At 34.3% G+C, this 16513-nt stretch overlaps 1 protein-coding gene and 1 pseudogene across 1 annotated transcript; both read left to right on the forward strand.

The window, feature by feature from the left end:
* The first annotated feature begins 10038 nt into the window (after window positions 1-10038).
* Window positions 10039-11931, forward strand: LOC147277883 (uncharacterized; annotated as a pseudogene).
* Window positions 11932-12129: 198 nt separating this feature from the next.
* Window positions 12130-13330, forward strand: LOC147277884 (uncharacterized). The gene is made up of 2 exons (XM_086252754.1): window positions 12130-12139; window positions 12228-13330. The coding sequence occupies exons 1-2, from the start codon at window positions 12130-12132 to the stop codon at window positions 13328-13330; spliced, it is 1113 nt and encodes a 370-aa protein (XP_086108880.1).
* The last annotated feature ends 3183 nt before the right edge of the window (window positions 13331-16513 follow it).

Genomic DNA, 16513 nt, shown 5'->3' on the forward strand with positions numbered 1-16513 from the left:
GACACAATAGAAAACTGACTTGAAAGACCAAAACACCATTATTTTCAGTAAAAGTTTAGACGTAATGAGCCCGAGGTTGTACATTGCAACAAATTTTTAATTTAGGTGGTAAATTGACACAATTTTTTTTTTAGGTGGTGAAGTGGAATTGATCTCAAATTTTAGGTAAGTAAAGTGTAATAAAGTCTAAATTCAATATTAGATGATTTTAAATGTACACTGCTTTAACATGTAATCATTTTCTCTTTATATTGCATAAAATATTTTCGGAACATTGTTTTCGCAATATAAATTTAAGAGTGTTTTTTTAATGCCCATTTAGGAAAATAGGGTGATAGGCTGGCCCACCCTAAAAAAATTGGTAATAGGCCGACCCACTTTAATGAATTGTCATGCGACACGGAACCCACTGAGCACTCAGTTTTTTTTTTTTTTAACTGTAAAAATAGCCACTACTGTTTGACAATAACTATTATTGCCATTATTCGACAATAAGTATTATTTATCTCATAAAAATGATGCTTATAAATATGCTTTGTCATTCTGTTACATAAATATGCTTTGCCCATTTAGGAAAATAGGGTGATAGGCTGGCCCACCCTAAAAAAATTGGTAATAGGCCGACCCACTTTAATGAATTGCCGTGCGACACGGAACCCACTGAGCACTCGGTTTTTTTTTTTTTTTAACTGTAAAAATAGCCACTACTGTTTAACAATAACTATTATTGCCATTATTCAACAATAAGTATTATTTATCTCATAAAAATGATACTTATAAATATGCTTTGTCATTTTGTTACATAAATATGTGAAAAAAATAATAAACCATCATAAAACAATGAATTTAAGGTTATAGAGTCACATCCACCATAATTTTAACAGTAATAATAGATGTTACTAATTGTTACTGTTAGATAGTGGCAATTCGTCTAGTACCCAAAAAAATAAAGGTGCACTGGTGCTCAACACTGCTCATGCAACGCCTTTGGTTTTAAAACGCGGGTTTATTTATCATTAAGTGAACTTTTTTAAAATTTGAAATCATTAGGTGAGTTTATTTAATATTAAAGGCTGTAAATTAAGTGGACTTCAAAATCATTTACTTTAAATATAATTCTTTCTTATATTAGTATTTCCTTTATTTTTTACATTTGAAAAATACATATTGCCAAGGGTAAGGAAACAAATTAACAATATCAGTAAATTATATTTTTCAACCCATGATAAATAACCCACATAAAGTGTTGGATGTCAAAAAGTTCCACCTATTATCTTTAAAATGTTAAAAAGACTCACGTGATAAATGTCTACTCATTTCACTGTTTTGCTTTGTGTTTTGGTAGTGTCTATTTTAAAATATGCGTGGTACTAATTAGAATATGCTTGGTAGTGTTTATTTTGTAATCTGCAAGTAGTGTTTGTTTCAGCCCCCTTACGCGAGCGCTAATTGACAAACCAGACAAAATCTAAATTCATGGTAGTGTATGTTTCAGCCCCTTAGGCGAGCACATGGCTCATTAAAGTAGGTTGGCTTCAAATTCCCTTTTGCCTTTGTGCCATTTTGTGTTTTAGGGTGTTGTTTTCTGCCCGTGCGAAAGGCTTTTTCTATTATGCTATCTTCATCATTTTTTTTATGATAGATATTGTCACTTATTTAGGTCTTGGGTTCAATTGCGCATGTCTAGACACTATGTTGGAATTTCGTTTTTTTAAGGGAGATATTGCACTTTTTTAAAAATCTATTATTTCATTGTAGTTCAAATTTAATTAGTGAGATGTTTTAACTTACAATATTAACGCAATTGAAGAAATAAAAATTTACAATATTATTGAAATTAAAGGAATTAATACCACAATCATTAATCTTTGTTAAATGCAATAATTTATTTTTAGTTTACATCATGTTTGTTGTGCATATATCGATATCAATTTTGAACATAAATATTATCAATTATTTTAAACCTTGGGTACAATTGATAAATAAAATAGGTGAATTTTTTTTTTCTGATACCTGCGATGGTTTACAAGAGATTGTATGTCAATATAAAATACTATTGATAATAGTAGTAATACAAAATAGTCTAACTTGACAATAATACAAATAAACAAAATACATAAACCTAGTCTATCTAGTCAACAAAGCACCACCTCCTCCCTACACAGTCATGTTCAATGCTTTCACTTTACAATTTTGCTCATAGTGTGTTCATATATATACAAAAATCCAACACAGTAATGCTTCAATAGAACCTCTTTACAAGCAAACAAAACAATGATATGTCAAAGATGATCAAGCTATTGTTTCAAAATGGAATGATGATCAAGCTATTGTTTCAAAATGGAATAATGATCAAGAGAATGTAAATGGAAGGTAAAATAAGAAGAAACAAAAGATGGTTTAAATAACATATATTGCTGTAAATTCTTTTTTTGAATTTCAATCATTCATTCATGGATTCATATTGTGCAGATAACACATGTATACTACATGTTCTGTAACACTTCAACATCAACATGTTCAATATTGCCTTTCATTTTTGGATTGTTGCATCAGCAGTTTTGTTATATTCTTCCATTTCCTTGCCAACAGCCTTGCATTCCAAACTTTTCTCTCTTCTTCATTCAATTTCTTTCATTTAACTAAAATTAATGCATCGATGAGAGAGTCATTAATCCTTAGTCGTTGCTCCAATAAACTTCTTAATTCCTTGTTGAATAAAATGTATGAGGATGTAGTCTTCTAGGCTTGTTGGGAGCAACATTCTTCTTCTTTTCTTCTTCTTCTGGCTATCTTCTTTTGTTTACTTAATTATGTTGTAACGACTTTACCCCGAGTTTTATTAGAAATTTGATTTTTTTATTGTGGATTTAAATAACCCAATTAAAAAAATTTTGAATTTTCAATGAGGCTAGTTGAACAATAATTATTTGGCCAATAATTTTTAGATGTTTAGATAGAGCTCGAGCTTACGAGCTCGTAAGCGAAAATAGATCGTGAATCCAAGTTACATGCAAAATGTTATGGAAATTTGAAGTGAGTGACAAAATTGTAAATAATGAGAAGTTCAGAGTATATATATGTGAAAACCAGACCCCCATATTTACACATACCTGTGGGACCCGTTTGCCAAAACCCCAACCAAACTACCCGACCTAACTAGAACCTCCACTTCAAACCACCAAAGGACATTGGGGCAGTCGCATTTTGTTCGTCTTTGGAAGGTTTTGACGCCTGTGGAGTCAAACTGCCAGTCCCACCGTTGTGTGCGGAAGATTGAAGCCACAAAGACCGATGACCTGCTTATCGAATTTTGTCGATTTCCGCCTTTTCAGGCCATCTTCGACGAAGCTTTTGGTATGATTTTCTTCCTCTCTTCAACTCTACCCAACCCATGTCACAAATCATGTTTTAATTTGAGTTTTTGAAAGTTGGTGTTTTAAGGCTTTTGGGCCACTGAAGGGAAAGGTGGGTAAACCTAGATACAAAAATCTAAGTATATATGGAAGCATGATGGATTTTCAATTTTATTTACCTTTTCCCTTAGTCCTAGGATCCTTAGGTTGGATGAGATATGAAAAACTAGAAATTGCTAAGAGATGAGAAATTACCCTTGATGACCATCTTGGGTAGAACTCAAGATTGCACACATCCATGGAGATGTCTTCATTCCATCTCCATCTTCATAAGCTTGGCTCCACCAAGAGGATAAACTCACTTTTAGGCTAGAAACGTAAGACCCCAAGTGTGGCTAGGTGTTAATGTGGTATGTAAAGTCTAAAGAGCAATTAATTGGAAAGCGTTTCTAGATTAATTATGATTTTACTGTCAAATCAAATAAGAACCTAAAGGGTCACACACATACAAGTATGTGGGAGACCAAAAAGAAATGATGATACCGAAGATCAATATGTTCGATTATTGATCACAACTATCGTGATAGTTAGTATTGCCTAAGACTGGGAGTCACCCATCCTAGTATTGTTCTAGTGTGAGCTCACTTAACTGTGAGATACTAATGGGGACTATGAAGCTCTAATGACTTAATTACTAATTGATGAAGACAATTAGTAAGCCTATAAGTCAAGTGATTAGTTTGGGATAGTCATTTGACATAATATTTTCTTAAGTAGAATTAATTAGCTAATTAATCTACTTAGATAGTAAAATTACAAAGTCAAAGTTTGAGCTTATTGACCCAAGGCTAAATCATTAATTATTAAGAGAATAATTAATTTTATCTTTTTAATTAAAATAAATGATTAATTAGTTAATCATTAGTCATAATCCAAACAATAAGCTTATTGATTAAAGTGTTAATCATGTGATTAAGTGTTAGCTAGAGTGACATATTAGTTAAAGAACATTTGATTTTCATGTATCCCATGGGGTAAGTCATATAATATTATAAAGCTTTGGGCAATAGTGCAAATATGAGTTTTGTTCATTAAAGATGAATGGACAAGATTGAAGGATGGGAAAGAGGAAAGATTGGATGGCTTAGATTAATCAAGCCATCACTTTATAAGGGAAGCTAAGGTGGCCGAAACCCTAAGGGGAAATCAGCCCTTGCCTCCTCCCTCTCACATCTTTTCTCTTCTCTCTATTCCTCCATGAAAGCTTGAGAAAAAGAGATGGGTCTTGTAGAACCCATCTCCATATCCATAACATTGATCTCATATCATGAAAAGATGATGATCTAGTAGCCAAGATCACTTTTTTCTTTTCATATTTCCTCCTCCCACACTTGGTGTGGACTATCTTTAGAGAAATCACATTTGTGAACTTAAGCCTCTAGCTTAGATGAGTGAACATGGAAAGAAGGCATCCCCATGGATGTATGCAAATCTTGGGTTCTACTCAAGATGCTCTTCAGATGTAATTTTTTATCCTCTTATCTATTTCTAGTTTTTCATGTCTCATCACACCTAAAGATCTTAGGGCTAAGGGAATAGGTGAATAAAATTGAAAATCCACCATGTTTCCACACTTAGAAATTGTTTCTAGGATTACCCATCATTCCCTACAGAAGGACCAGTTTGTGTCTTGGCTTATAAGACAAAGCAACTTAGAATTATTTTGATTTTTTGAAATTTATTTTGAGAAGTTGAAATTTTTCAGAAAAATTCTGGAATTCAAAATAATATTTTGATCCATTAGATAGTTAGTACTTACTAAGACGAGTTCTTAGGATTTTCAGTAATAGTGTGTTTGGATAGAGGAAAAAAACTCAGAATTTAAACAAAACTCAGCATTTAAGAAATTACATGCTCTAATTTCCTTGTTTGGGTCAATAAATACAGAATTTTGTAAATTCTAGGTGGAAAAAAAACTTGGGATTTGAAGGCTGTAAATTCCAACTTTAAATTCCACCTAAATTGGTGTCATTTTCAAAATTCCAATTTTTACAAAAGAAAAATAATTTGTGTCAACCATGTTGACACTACCACCACTGTAGCCAACGTCACCACCACTAACACCACCACCCTCACCACCTCCGTTGCCGCTGCCGCCACCAACACCAAGACCGCCACTGCCGCCTCCGCCACCACCACCATCACCGTCACCACCACCACCACCACCACCACCACCATCACCATCACCGCCACCACCACCATCACCGCCATTTCCAACACCACCACCACCACCGCTGCCGCCAACACCCCAATTTTAGCCACCACCATTTCTCCTACCGCTTGTGGGCCATCACCCCTACTAATATGGTTAACTCACCATAAACATCATTTTTATTGTTGTCACCATCACCATCACTCTTTTGAATTGATGCATCAAAAATTAAAACTACCATAAATTTCGTATTTAAACTCCATTATGTTTACATGTTATCCAAACAAGAGAATTTACATATTCTAGAATTTTAAATCACATCGTTTTAAATTCCGTCATTTGTGAATTCTTTAGTAATTTCAAACTACTTCATTCAAATGCACCATAAATTTTTCTTAGTCCCAAGCTATTTTTGGCGAATTTTTTAAGTTGGAATAAATTATAGGAAAAATAAGGAAATGCTAACTGGGTGCCACATGGTGCACCACGATTAGTCGAGGTGGCCGACGCGGCAATAGACCCGCCAAACGACATGGAGGAGTCTCCTTTCATGAGACACATCGTAATTCCCAAGCCCAAAAACCCACCTGCAGGAATTTGGGCAGCGCCGACCCATTTTCTACCACCGGCCAACCCATCTCTCTCTTTCTTTCTCTTTTTAGGCTGCACATTTCCACTATGCTTTAACCCATTCAACCCTTTAAAAGCCCATTTTGTTTTATTGAACCCCAAAAAACCCAATAGATAGAATAATCTAGATCCTTTAATTTTTGGAAGTATTTAATTAAAAAATAAATTGTTTTTGGATCTAGATTCTTCCATTAGATCCTAGCCATTCATCTCAAATGAATCCTAGTCATTGCCCACCTATAAATACCCTCTATCCATCATTTTCATTCATACCTAAACATTGAATTACAAGAGCTCTCTCTAGAATTCTCTCTCTTTTTAAGTTAGAGAGCTTATCTCTCTAACTTCACTTTATCTTTCTAGGATCAAATAGAAATTAACGTTTTTTTATTATTTTTTATATCATAATTAGAGTTTTGGAGGTCCGATTGGCAAGTTGTTTTCACCCACGCACTCGTGGTGACGAGCTCTACCATTTAGAAGGTTTCCGAGTCTGGAATTATGCAAAAATTAGGCTTCGACCCCGAAAGCCTTTGGTAATCCCTTAACCCTAGTTGAGGTTCTATCAAATTTTTGTTATATTACTATCTTGTTAATTAGACTATTTTTGTCCTCTAATTTAGCAACTCAAGTAGTACCGAAACTATGTCCAAGCAAGATTTTCGTTAGGTAATCCCTCCAACTCAGCTTGTTTAAAAGTTATTTATTTAAGTTGAAATATTGCCCAACTTTTGTTAAATAAAATCAACCTAATTAAATATTGAGGTCATATCAGTGGTAATCAAACGATGTGATGACTAAGGTCAGTTCATGAGCATACAGACATTGGGTACTGAGTCAAAGCTCTCTTAATTTCCTCATACACTGACCTGGTCACGTTTTAGGTTCATAACTGTGAACCTTCTCGATCAAATTAAAAATGAAATTATTTAGAAACTCATTAGGTTCCATAAATCAAACTTACTCAATTTCTAGAAGGTTTTGGAATGACTTGACCTTACAAGGCAAGTTATGCCAAACCAACGGTTCTAAAGAGCCTAACAACTGAGCTAGTGCCTAACCTCTGAATCGGTTAAACTGGACCTTACACCGACAAGGTCATCAGTTTACGAGGAATCAGTTTTAACACTAGTTTTTGTCGGAGTAGAGACTCAAGTTATCCAAAGGTGAACAAGAGGACATTGGAAAAGCTGTAAATTGGATTTTTACGTGGGATCAGGCTAAACATTTGACTGAAGGTAGGAGGAAACTCACACAGTACTGTCTAGAGACCCTTTTTATTGCATGTATTATTATAATATATATTAATGCATGTAAAAGTTGCATTGTTTTTTTGTTGGCATTTGTGCATGGTTTGATATATGCTGTTAGCGATATATATTTATTTTTGTTGGATGACTTGAGAGTAAGGGGCCACGATGATGACCTTGGGTTTTGATTTCCTAAACCTCTGGAGGGGTAATACGGATGGACTGGTCAATTATCTGTTGGGGACGCTAGTCTAGGCGGTATTTACCAGAAAATGAATATTCTTGCTACCAATATTAGTTTTTACTAATAATGTTGGTAAGTGGTAGTTAGCCAAAGTGGCTGGTCGTCAGGTATGATACTTGGAAGCTTTCGAAAATGATTTTGCGAAATCTGTGTGAGCATGCAAATGATTTTTGAAAACTGATATTGATTATGTGGTTTGTGCTTGTGAATGTTTTAAAAATGTTTCTCACTGGCTATATATGTAGTAAATGTTTTTCGATACTATTTTCAAATCTAGTCAGGGTCCCCTGAGGGGAAGCTATGAACGTATGTGATGTTTATCTGTCAAATGCTTCTTCTATTCTTTTCCTTGTAGGAATTGTACTCCATTTCCTGATTAGTCCTGAATGGAATGGTTTTGATAATTCCATTACAGCATTTGGAACAATTCAGGAATTAAGACTAGAAATGGTTTATCATTTCTTATGTTTGGTAAAGACTATGAATTAAATAATTGAATTTTTTTTAAGAATATCCTTTTAACAAAAAAAAAGTATAACACGAAACATCTATTTCTCAATTATGGTTGACTAGATCTAAGTACAAAAAATTTCAATTTGATTTGCCATCATCAATACATTACTAGGTTTTTGTGTCAGGCATTCAAGATTCAATACACCCACACAAATCGACAAAGCCTTAACAAATATCCCACTCCATTAACCATACAAAAATGAACAGAAAAACAAATTTAACAAACTAAAACATAAAACTCGAGATCAAAAGCCACAGATCCAGATCGAGGCTTATCTTTTACGATATTTGGGAGCCCATCAAGCAAAAGCGATTTTAGTAAGAACGAGTGTGAGTTGGGTGACTGTAGTTCATCTTTTGTTATTAGATTCAATTTTTTTGTTAAAATCCATACTTTTGTTCTTGGGCTATAATTTTATTTTATGTTATGAGCAATCTGTACAGTGTATTAATTTCTAAAAAAAAAAAAAATCCTTTTGATTCAATTATAAGCAAGGGTTTAAATTTCGATTTTTAGGGGTTCCGAAATTTTACCACGGATTCGACCAAATTTCGAAATATTTCGGCGAAATTTCGAATATTTCGCCGAAATTCCTTCGAAATTTCGAATACACTAAAGGCAATTTTTTTTGAATTTGAGACAAATTTCGTCGAAACTTCGCTTAAATACCCAGCTAACCTAGCCGAACCCTCACTGCCTCACATTCTAATTTCTCACCTGCACAGTCGTCGCACACCTCTCTCGATCGCAAACCCGATCTGCAGCCTCTCTCCTCCGTCTTCTCCTTCCTGCTAGTCGCCTCACCTGGACTGGTCTCGATCCGGCCACCTCGAAGCCACTGCGTTTGTGGGTTATGAGTTGTGACCTCGAAGCATCCGGCCACCTCGAAGCATCGATCCGGCCACCTCGAAGCCACTGCGTTTATGAGTTGTGAGTTTGTGACTGTGACTCTGAGTAAATATTGTAAAGTTGAGTTTATCAGTTTATGTTGAATAGAATACCATCCACTGATCGACACAGACACAAGCATGAGCTGATGAGCATATGAATATTAGTCCATATAATTATTATTTTTGGATCTGAAATTTGAATAATGGGGTTAGTTCGTTTGTGAAATACTGAAATTTGAGTTTATTCTGTATTTTTATAAATCACATATAGTTGGTCGGTTAAGTGTTTTTTTAATCACATACATGATATACATTCTTGGGTTGATTACTTGATTTATATAGATTTAGAATTAATTGTATGATTTTGGGTTGGTTTTGTTTTGTATAATTTGTATGATTTTGGATTAATTTTGAATCTTTAATCGTATAATTTTGGAATTGATTGTATAATTTTAGGTTGATTTTGATTTGTATAATTTATGTAATTTGTATGATATATAAATATTGATATGGAACTTGAAAGTGGTGATATGATATGGAATTGGAATTGGTATGATTTGTTAATAATTAATATGGAATTTGTATGATTTGTTAATAGTATGAATCTAATATGTATCATGTATGGAATTGCCGAATTGGTAATTTAGAATTAGTGAAATTAATATGGAGTTGGTAATAAATTAATAATTAATATGAAATTAGTAATATGAAAATGAAATTGGTGATATGATATGAAATTACAAATTAGTAATATGTAATTGCCAATTGGTAATATCAATATGATATGAAATTACTAATTAGTAATAAGTTAATAACTAATATGATATTAATTTCTTGGTGATATACTGATATGATATTAATATAGAATTTAACTCTCTTGTTAATTGTTATTGTTCTTGTGTTACTGTGTATGTCTTTTTGTTATTAGGAATTTATAATTCAATGGCCAGTGGAGGGAGATCACGTGATCCAGCTTGGGATCATGCTGATCCACTATCGGGTGGCAGACAAGGTTCAATATGCAAATATTGTGGCCTTATAATGAAGGGTGCTGGAGTGACACGCTTGAAATACCACCTTAGTGGTATGGATCCTGGACACAATGTGCAGCGATGTAATAGTGTCCCACCAGAAGTGAAACAATTCATCATTGCAGGGATGCAACAAAAACAACACCAAAAAAGCAAAAAAATACAAAGGATGGAAGAGCTCAGAGAAGAGCTTCGAGGACAAGGTCAGATTGAGCTGAGTGATGATGATGAGGATGATGATGATGAGGATCATAATGATGATATGGGGCCTCAAGAGCGAAGAGAATTTCGAGCTGCACTTTAAGCCTCTAGAGCAGCAGAATGGGAAAGGGAACACTTACATAAAGTCCCAAACAGAGGACAAGGTTCTGGGTCTAGTAGTGGTGCACAGATGCGAAGAGGATCAAGCATGAGGGAATCACGACCAACACCTCCAGTAGCACCAAGCTTGTACAAGGCAGCTCAAGCACGCCAAAAGAGTGTTAAAAATCTCTTTTCTGGAGGGTCAATCAAAGATGAGATGCAACGCTTGATCAACAAGTTCTTCATATATGAAAATGTTCCTCCTTCAAAAGCAGCATCTCATCATTTCAAAAATTTGGTGATAGGATGTCAACAGGCAGGAGTAGGAGTGGAACCTCCAACACCCTATCAGATACGCACCAGATTTTTGGACCAGGAGTTTCAAGAAATGCAAGAACATGTAAACAAATTGAAGGCCGATTGGGCAACTTATGGTTGCACAATCATGTACGATGGTTGGACAGGTCCAACCAAACTGTCTATCATAAACTTCATGGCCTATTCAAGAGGGAAGTCGGTATTCCTTAAGTCCGTTGATTCTTCAGATTGCATAAAGGATCATAAATATATTTATGGGCTACTGAAGGATGTAATCACGGAGGTTGGAGAGGAGAATGTTGTTCAAGTTGGGACCGACAATGGTTCCGCATTTGTCAAAGCAGGTAAGAAGTTAATGAACAAATACAATGTGTACTGGACGTCGCGCGTGTGCAGCACATTGCATTGATCTAATGTTTGAAGAGATGGGGAAGAAAGAGCAGGAGGTTGCTAATGTGATTAAAAAAGCCAGAACGATCACGAATTATATTTACAACCATAACTGGTTGTTGGCAAAGATGCGAGAGATCACGAAGGGAGATATTGTTCGTCCTGGTGCCACCCGATTTGCTACAAACTATATTGCATTGGATAGTTTGTATGGTAAGATGATGGTACTGAAGCAATTGTTCACCAGTGATGATTGAGGTCGTAGCAATTTTCGGCGTTCAGATGCAGGCATCACGGTTGAAAATATAGTTCTTGATCACTGTTTTTGGCAACAGGTGCATAAGGTGTGCGATCTGTTTGAACCTCTCTACGTAGTTTTACGTATTGTCGACACAGATGTGTATCCTACAATGGGATCAATTTATGAGTTGATGCGTGTCGTGAAGGAAGAGCTAGAAAAAAAACAGGGTGCACGGTGGGTAATAAAAATCATCAACGATCGATGGTTTAAAACGTTACAACACGATTTGCACGCAGCAGGTAACCCAATAATTTATTTGTTATTTTGGTTCCGCATTTTTTTTAATTGATTTAGCTTTCAATTAATGAACTAAATTATTAATTATGTATTTCTATATTTACTTGATGCATGATTGCAGCCTATTATTTGAATCATCGCTATCAATATAGACCTGGAGTTAGAGATGATGGTGAACTTATTCGGGCTGTGCACAACGTACGTATTCTCCAAATTGGATCCCTATTCACCAGAAGTTGGCCAATTTGGAAATGAGGTAAAAATAATTTGCCATAAGGCCCATAAGAATCTTTACGAAAAATATTAATACTTTATAGAATTTGATTGTCTTAAATTATTTATTTGATTGATATTGTATAATTTGTATTGTATTTGTATCTAGTTAAGTTAACATATTTTAAAGATGCCCGGAAAATGTTCGAAGAGCGAGTTGCAAAGGCCGCTAGATCACGAATGTCTCCTAGTGAGTATAAATCGTACTTGTATTCGTTAGATTAACTTAATTATTTATTTTTATAGTTACACTTACACAAACAAATTTTTCATTTCAGGTGAATGGTGGATCATGTATGGGAGTGATGCGCCTACTGTGAGGAAATTAGCCATCAAAGTTTTATCACAAACAGCGTCATCATCAGCTTGTGAAAGAAACTGGAGCACTTTCGCACTCATACACACCAAACAACGAAACATGCTCTCATATAGTAGGTTAGAAAAGATGGTGTATTGCTACTATAATATGAGACTTGCACTTCGAGACAAGAAAGCAGAGAAGGATCGCGTCGATGAATATGATCCGCTGGATATATACGATGCTGCTATAGGGGATGATAATGTGGAGGAAAACCAACTTTATCAGTGGATTAAGCCCCTCCATTTAGATGATGATACAGGCAATCCAGACCCTGATATTGCAGCTCAAGCACGTCAGGAAGATATCAATGTGAACAGAGTTCTAAATGAGGAGGTGAGCCCTACTGCAAGTTTCAATGAACTTATGCAACCAAGGTTGACACATCGTACTGAGCCAGTTCCCACTAATCCTTCTCGATCAGGCAACTCTAGCACAAGATCGGGCACTCCTACCAACAGTGGTGGTAGAGGTAGTGGTGGTGGTGGTGGTGGAAATGAAGATGTCACTGGACATTCTCAAGAGTATATGAGCCCATTTTCTGTCGATGCAAACTACACACATGCAACACAAGATGAGGATCATGGGAGTAGGCGTGTCGGACCAGGAATTGGTGCCATAGGAAAAGACTATAGCCGCAGACAAAGAGGTCATGAGAGTTTGGCACAAGAAGAAGAAGATTCATTATCCACCACTTTTGGCTCTATGGGGGTAGGAAGTGACAATTACAATTATGGGCAAAACCCTCCAATATTCTACCCACCACATTTGCCTTACTTGGTTGAGTCTGATAGTAACTCATTGGCACAACAAGAGACAAACTCTTCAAATGAGTATGCTTATGGGCAAATTCAACCACAACAGGTTCCTGATCCATATGGTTGGCATGTTGGCAATTACATGCAAAATTATGCTGGAGAAGTATCTTGGGATGATTATTTTTTGCATTACACCTACTCTGGACATGATGATACTGAAGACAGCGAAAATTTTGAACCTCCTAGAAACTCTATGTGGTATTGATTACTTTTGTAATTCATGTGGAAATATTATAGTAAAAATAAAATTGAGGTGTTATTGAAGTAATTATTAATTAGTGAAGCTTTTTTTTAATAGTATTTGCCTCCGGCGCGCATTATATTCATCACATATCACATGAAACCTACCATATAATTTGGTTTTTTCAATGTTTTTTTATCAATGTAGTAGATAATATGTTAAATAAACATATGGTAACGTTTCATTCAAAATTTCCGTATTTTGATAGTAGTTTCCGTCGTTTCCATCGAATTTTTGTCGAAATTTAAAAATATTCGAAATTTCCATCGAAATTTCCTCGAAATCCGAAATTTTATTCCTTGATTATAAGGATATCTGTGTTTTCCAATTCGTTTGGGGTGTTATGCAATCTTCTTCCATTATCAATATGGTTATATTTATTATATGAAAAATTTCATATAGGGATGGGAAACACTAGAAATAACTTGAGATGCAAATTTTTGTTAGAGATTATAAATATTTTCAGAGAAAAAATAAGATTGAGAAATTAGCATATTAATTTTTCATATATTCAATTAAGTGAATAGCTACTTTGATGATGGTTTCTGTTGTTCTATGTTGATATGGATGTTGAATAATAAGCGGGGCAGTTGATGTAATTTTTCATTCTAATGATTATTCAGGCCATTTAGAGGAATTTGACTCCCGTCAATTCCATAGTTCACTTCCCTTTCTAAATCATAAAAATTAACCAAACAATGGAATGAGAAACAAACTCTCATTCCTGAGATGGATTAATGCTAAAAAAACATGGCCTTTTAGTGCAGATTAGGTACAAGTTGATGATTTGGACTTATGGCGCGACCTAGCTTATTATCAGCTCCAAGATTTATCTGGTCAGGTAGGTCTATCTTGTTGCTGTCAAGGGTTTTAATTTTGAAATTTTCTGCGAAATTTCGCCGAAAATTTCGATTTTTAGAGGTTCCGAAATTTTAACACACATTCGACCAAATTTCAAAAAATTTGGGCGAAATATTTGAAATTTCGCCAAAAATTTCGAGCGACATTTCGAATACCCTAACAGCAAATTTTTTTGAATTTGAGAGAAATTTCGTCAAAATTTCGCTTAAATACCCAGCTAACCGGAGGGAGGAAGAGGCTCGGAGAAGCGGAGACAAAAGGGAGAGAGGGGAGGAAGAGGCGAGCTGGCCTCGTCGCCGAAGGCAGTAGATTGAAGAGAGAGAAGAGATCGGGGAGGGAGATGAGGAAGAGAGTGAGACCAGGGAAGGAGGAAAAGAAGGAGAAAGGAGGAAGAGAAGAAGGGAGGAGAAAGAGGGAGAAGAGATATGGTCTTTGGGCGTGGGTCTGGGCAGTGGGAAAGAAGAAAGAGAAGGGGAAAAGATGAAGTCTCAGGAAGAAAGAAGAAAAGAAGGAAAGGAAGGAAGGAAAGAAAAGAAAAAGAAAAGAAAAAAAAAAGAAAAGAAAAAGAAAAAAAAAAGAAAAAAAAAAGTTTAGGATTGGTTAAGGACTTTTTGAGTTATCAAACAGTTGGAAAAATCCAAGAGAAACTATTGTACGTTCATGCATGTTGTACATCATGTTTCATTCATTGTTCTTATGCACATGTATATAATTGCTGACGCAAATTAATGGCTGAAGTTAATTAGTCATAGAGAATTTTCAAAATAAATTATATATATACTGATTTCGTTTAGGGTCTTTGTGCAATTAGAAAAAAAAAAGGTTTTGGGTTTCGTTTAGTTGTTTTTAAATCCTAAATCCTAATACATTTCAATATAAAAATAATTAAAAATATCTTAAAGAGCCTAAACCCTAATATCTTATACCATATCCTAAAAAATATAGAAAACACATTATAAAGTATACAAAATTTAGTGTATATATTATAGAGTATATAGGATTTAGTATATAGAGTATATAAGATTTAGTGTATAAATTATAGAGTATAAAAAATATACTAATTTCATTTATTTATTATACTAATTTTATTTAATAGTATTTGCCTCCAGCGTGCGTTATATTTATATTATATCACATGAAATTTACTATATAATTTAGTTTCTTCAATGTTGTTTATCAATGTAGTAGATAATATGTTAAATAAATATATGGTAAAGTTTCATTCAAAATTTCCGTCGTTTCCGTCTATTTCTGTCGAAATTTAAAAATCTTCAAAATTTCCGTCGAAATTCCATCGAAATTTCCTCAAAACCAGAAATTTTATTCCTTGGTTTCCGTTTACTACAATCTTTTATTTTTTCCTCATTTATATATATTTCAAACAATTATTAGTTTTCTTTTCGATTGGTCGTATTGTAAATATGTCGAACATCATCTTATGTTCCTTAAGGTTACTTTTCTGAAACTCATAACCTTGGTGAGTTGGTTTTTATTTAAATATATTTAAATGTTGAGGAAATTACAGATTTAGTCCAGTTATTTTATACCTAGTTCAATTTTGGTTCACAATCTTTTTTAAGTTCTGTTTTGGTCCACTAATTGTTCCACTTGTTCAATAAAGGTCAAGATTTTTTTTTTCTCACATTTGGCATTTTTTTACCCTCTCAAATTTCACCCAAATTCAGCAAACATATACTAGTTTTAAAGCTATGCATTTCTTCTCTACAACTATATAAAGATCATTCAAATTGGAGTTTTAAAACTCAAGATAATTGACCCCAAAGTAGGGTACCCGAAACTGCCAATTTTTCAAATTTCACAAAATCTCAATTCTCTTAGATTCTAATACTCTAAATTTGTTTTTATGACTAAGAAATGATGAAATATAACTTATACTTCAATTATAATTGAAGAAAACACAACCCAAAGGATTTAAAGTCACAAATCTGGACCTTTATTGAACAAATGAAACAATTAGTGAACCAAAACAGAACTTAAAAAAGATCGTGGACAAAAATTGAACTGGGTATAAAATCAGTGGACCAAATCTGTAATTTCCTCTTAAATGTTTTATTTTATTTCTTTTGACACAAAAACTCTTATCCAACCAATTTTCTCAAAGTCAAAAGGTTTAACTTATTTTGGGAATATTCATGATTATAATACTCGAAATTTGGGTATTTTAGTTTTGTGTGTTCTCAAAATAGGTGCTTCTGTTACGTATTCGGATTTTGGGGCGTGAAATTTTTTAGGAGACTTTGACTAATATACCTATAAAAGAAGGGA

The sequence above is a fragment of the Dryas octopetala genome, chromosome 8, assembly GCF_963921425.1.
Source record: "Dryas octopetala chromosome 8, drDryOcto1.1, whole genome shotgun sequence".
NCBI lineage: Eukaryota > Viridiplantae > Streptophyta > Magnoliopsida > Rosales > Rosaceae > Dryas > Dryas octopetala.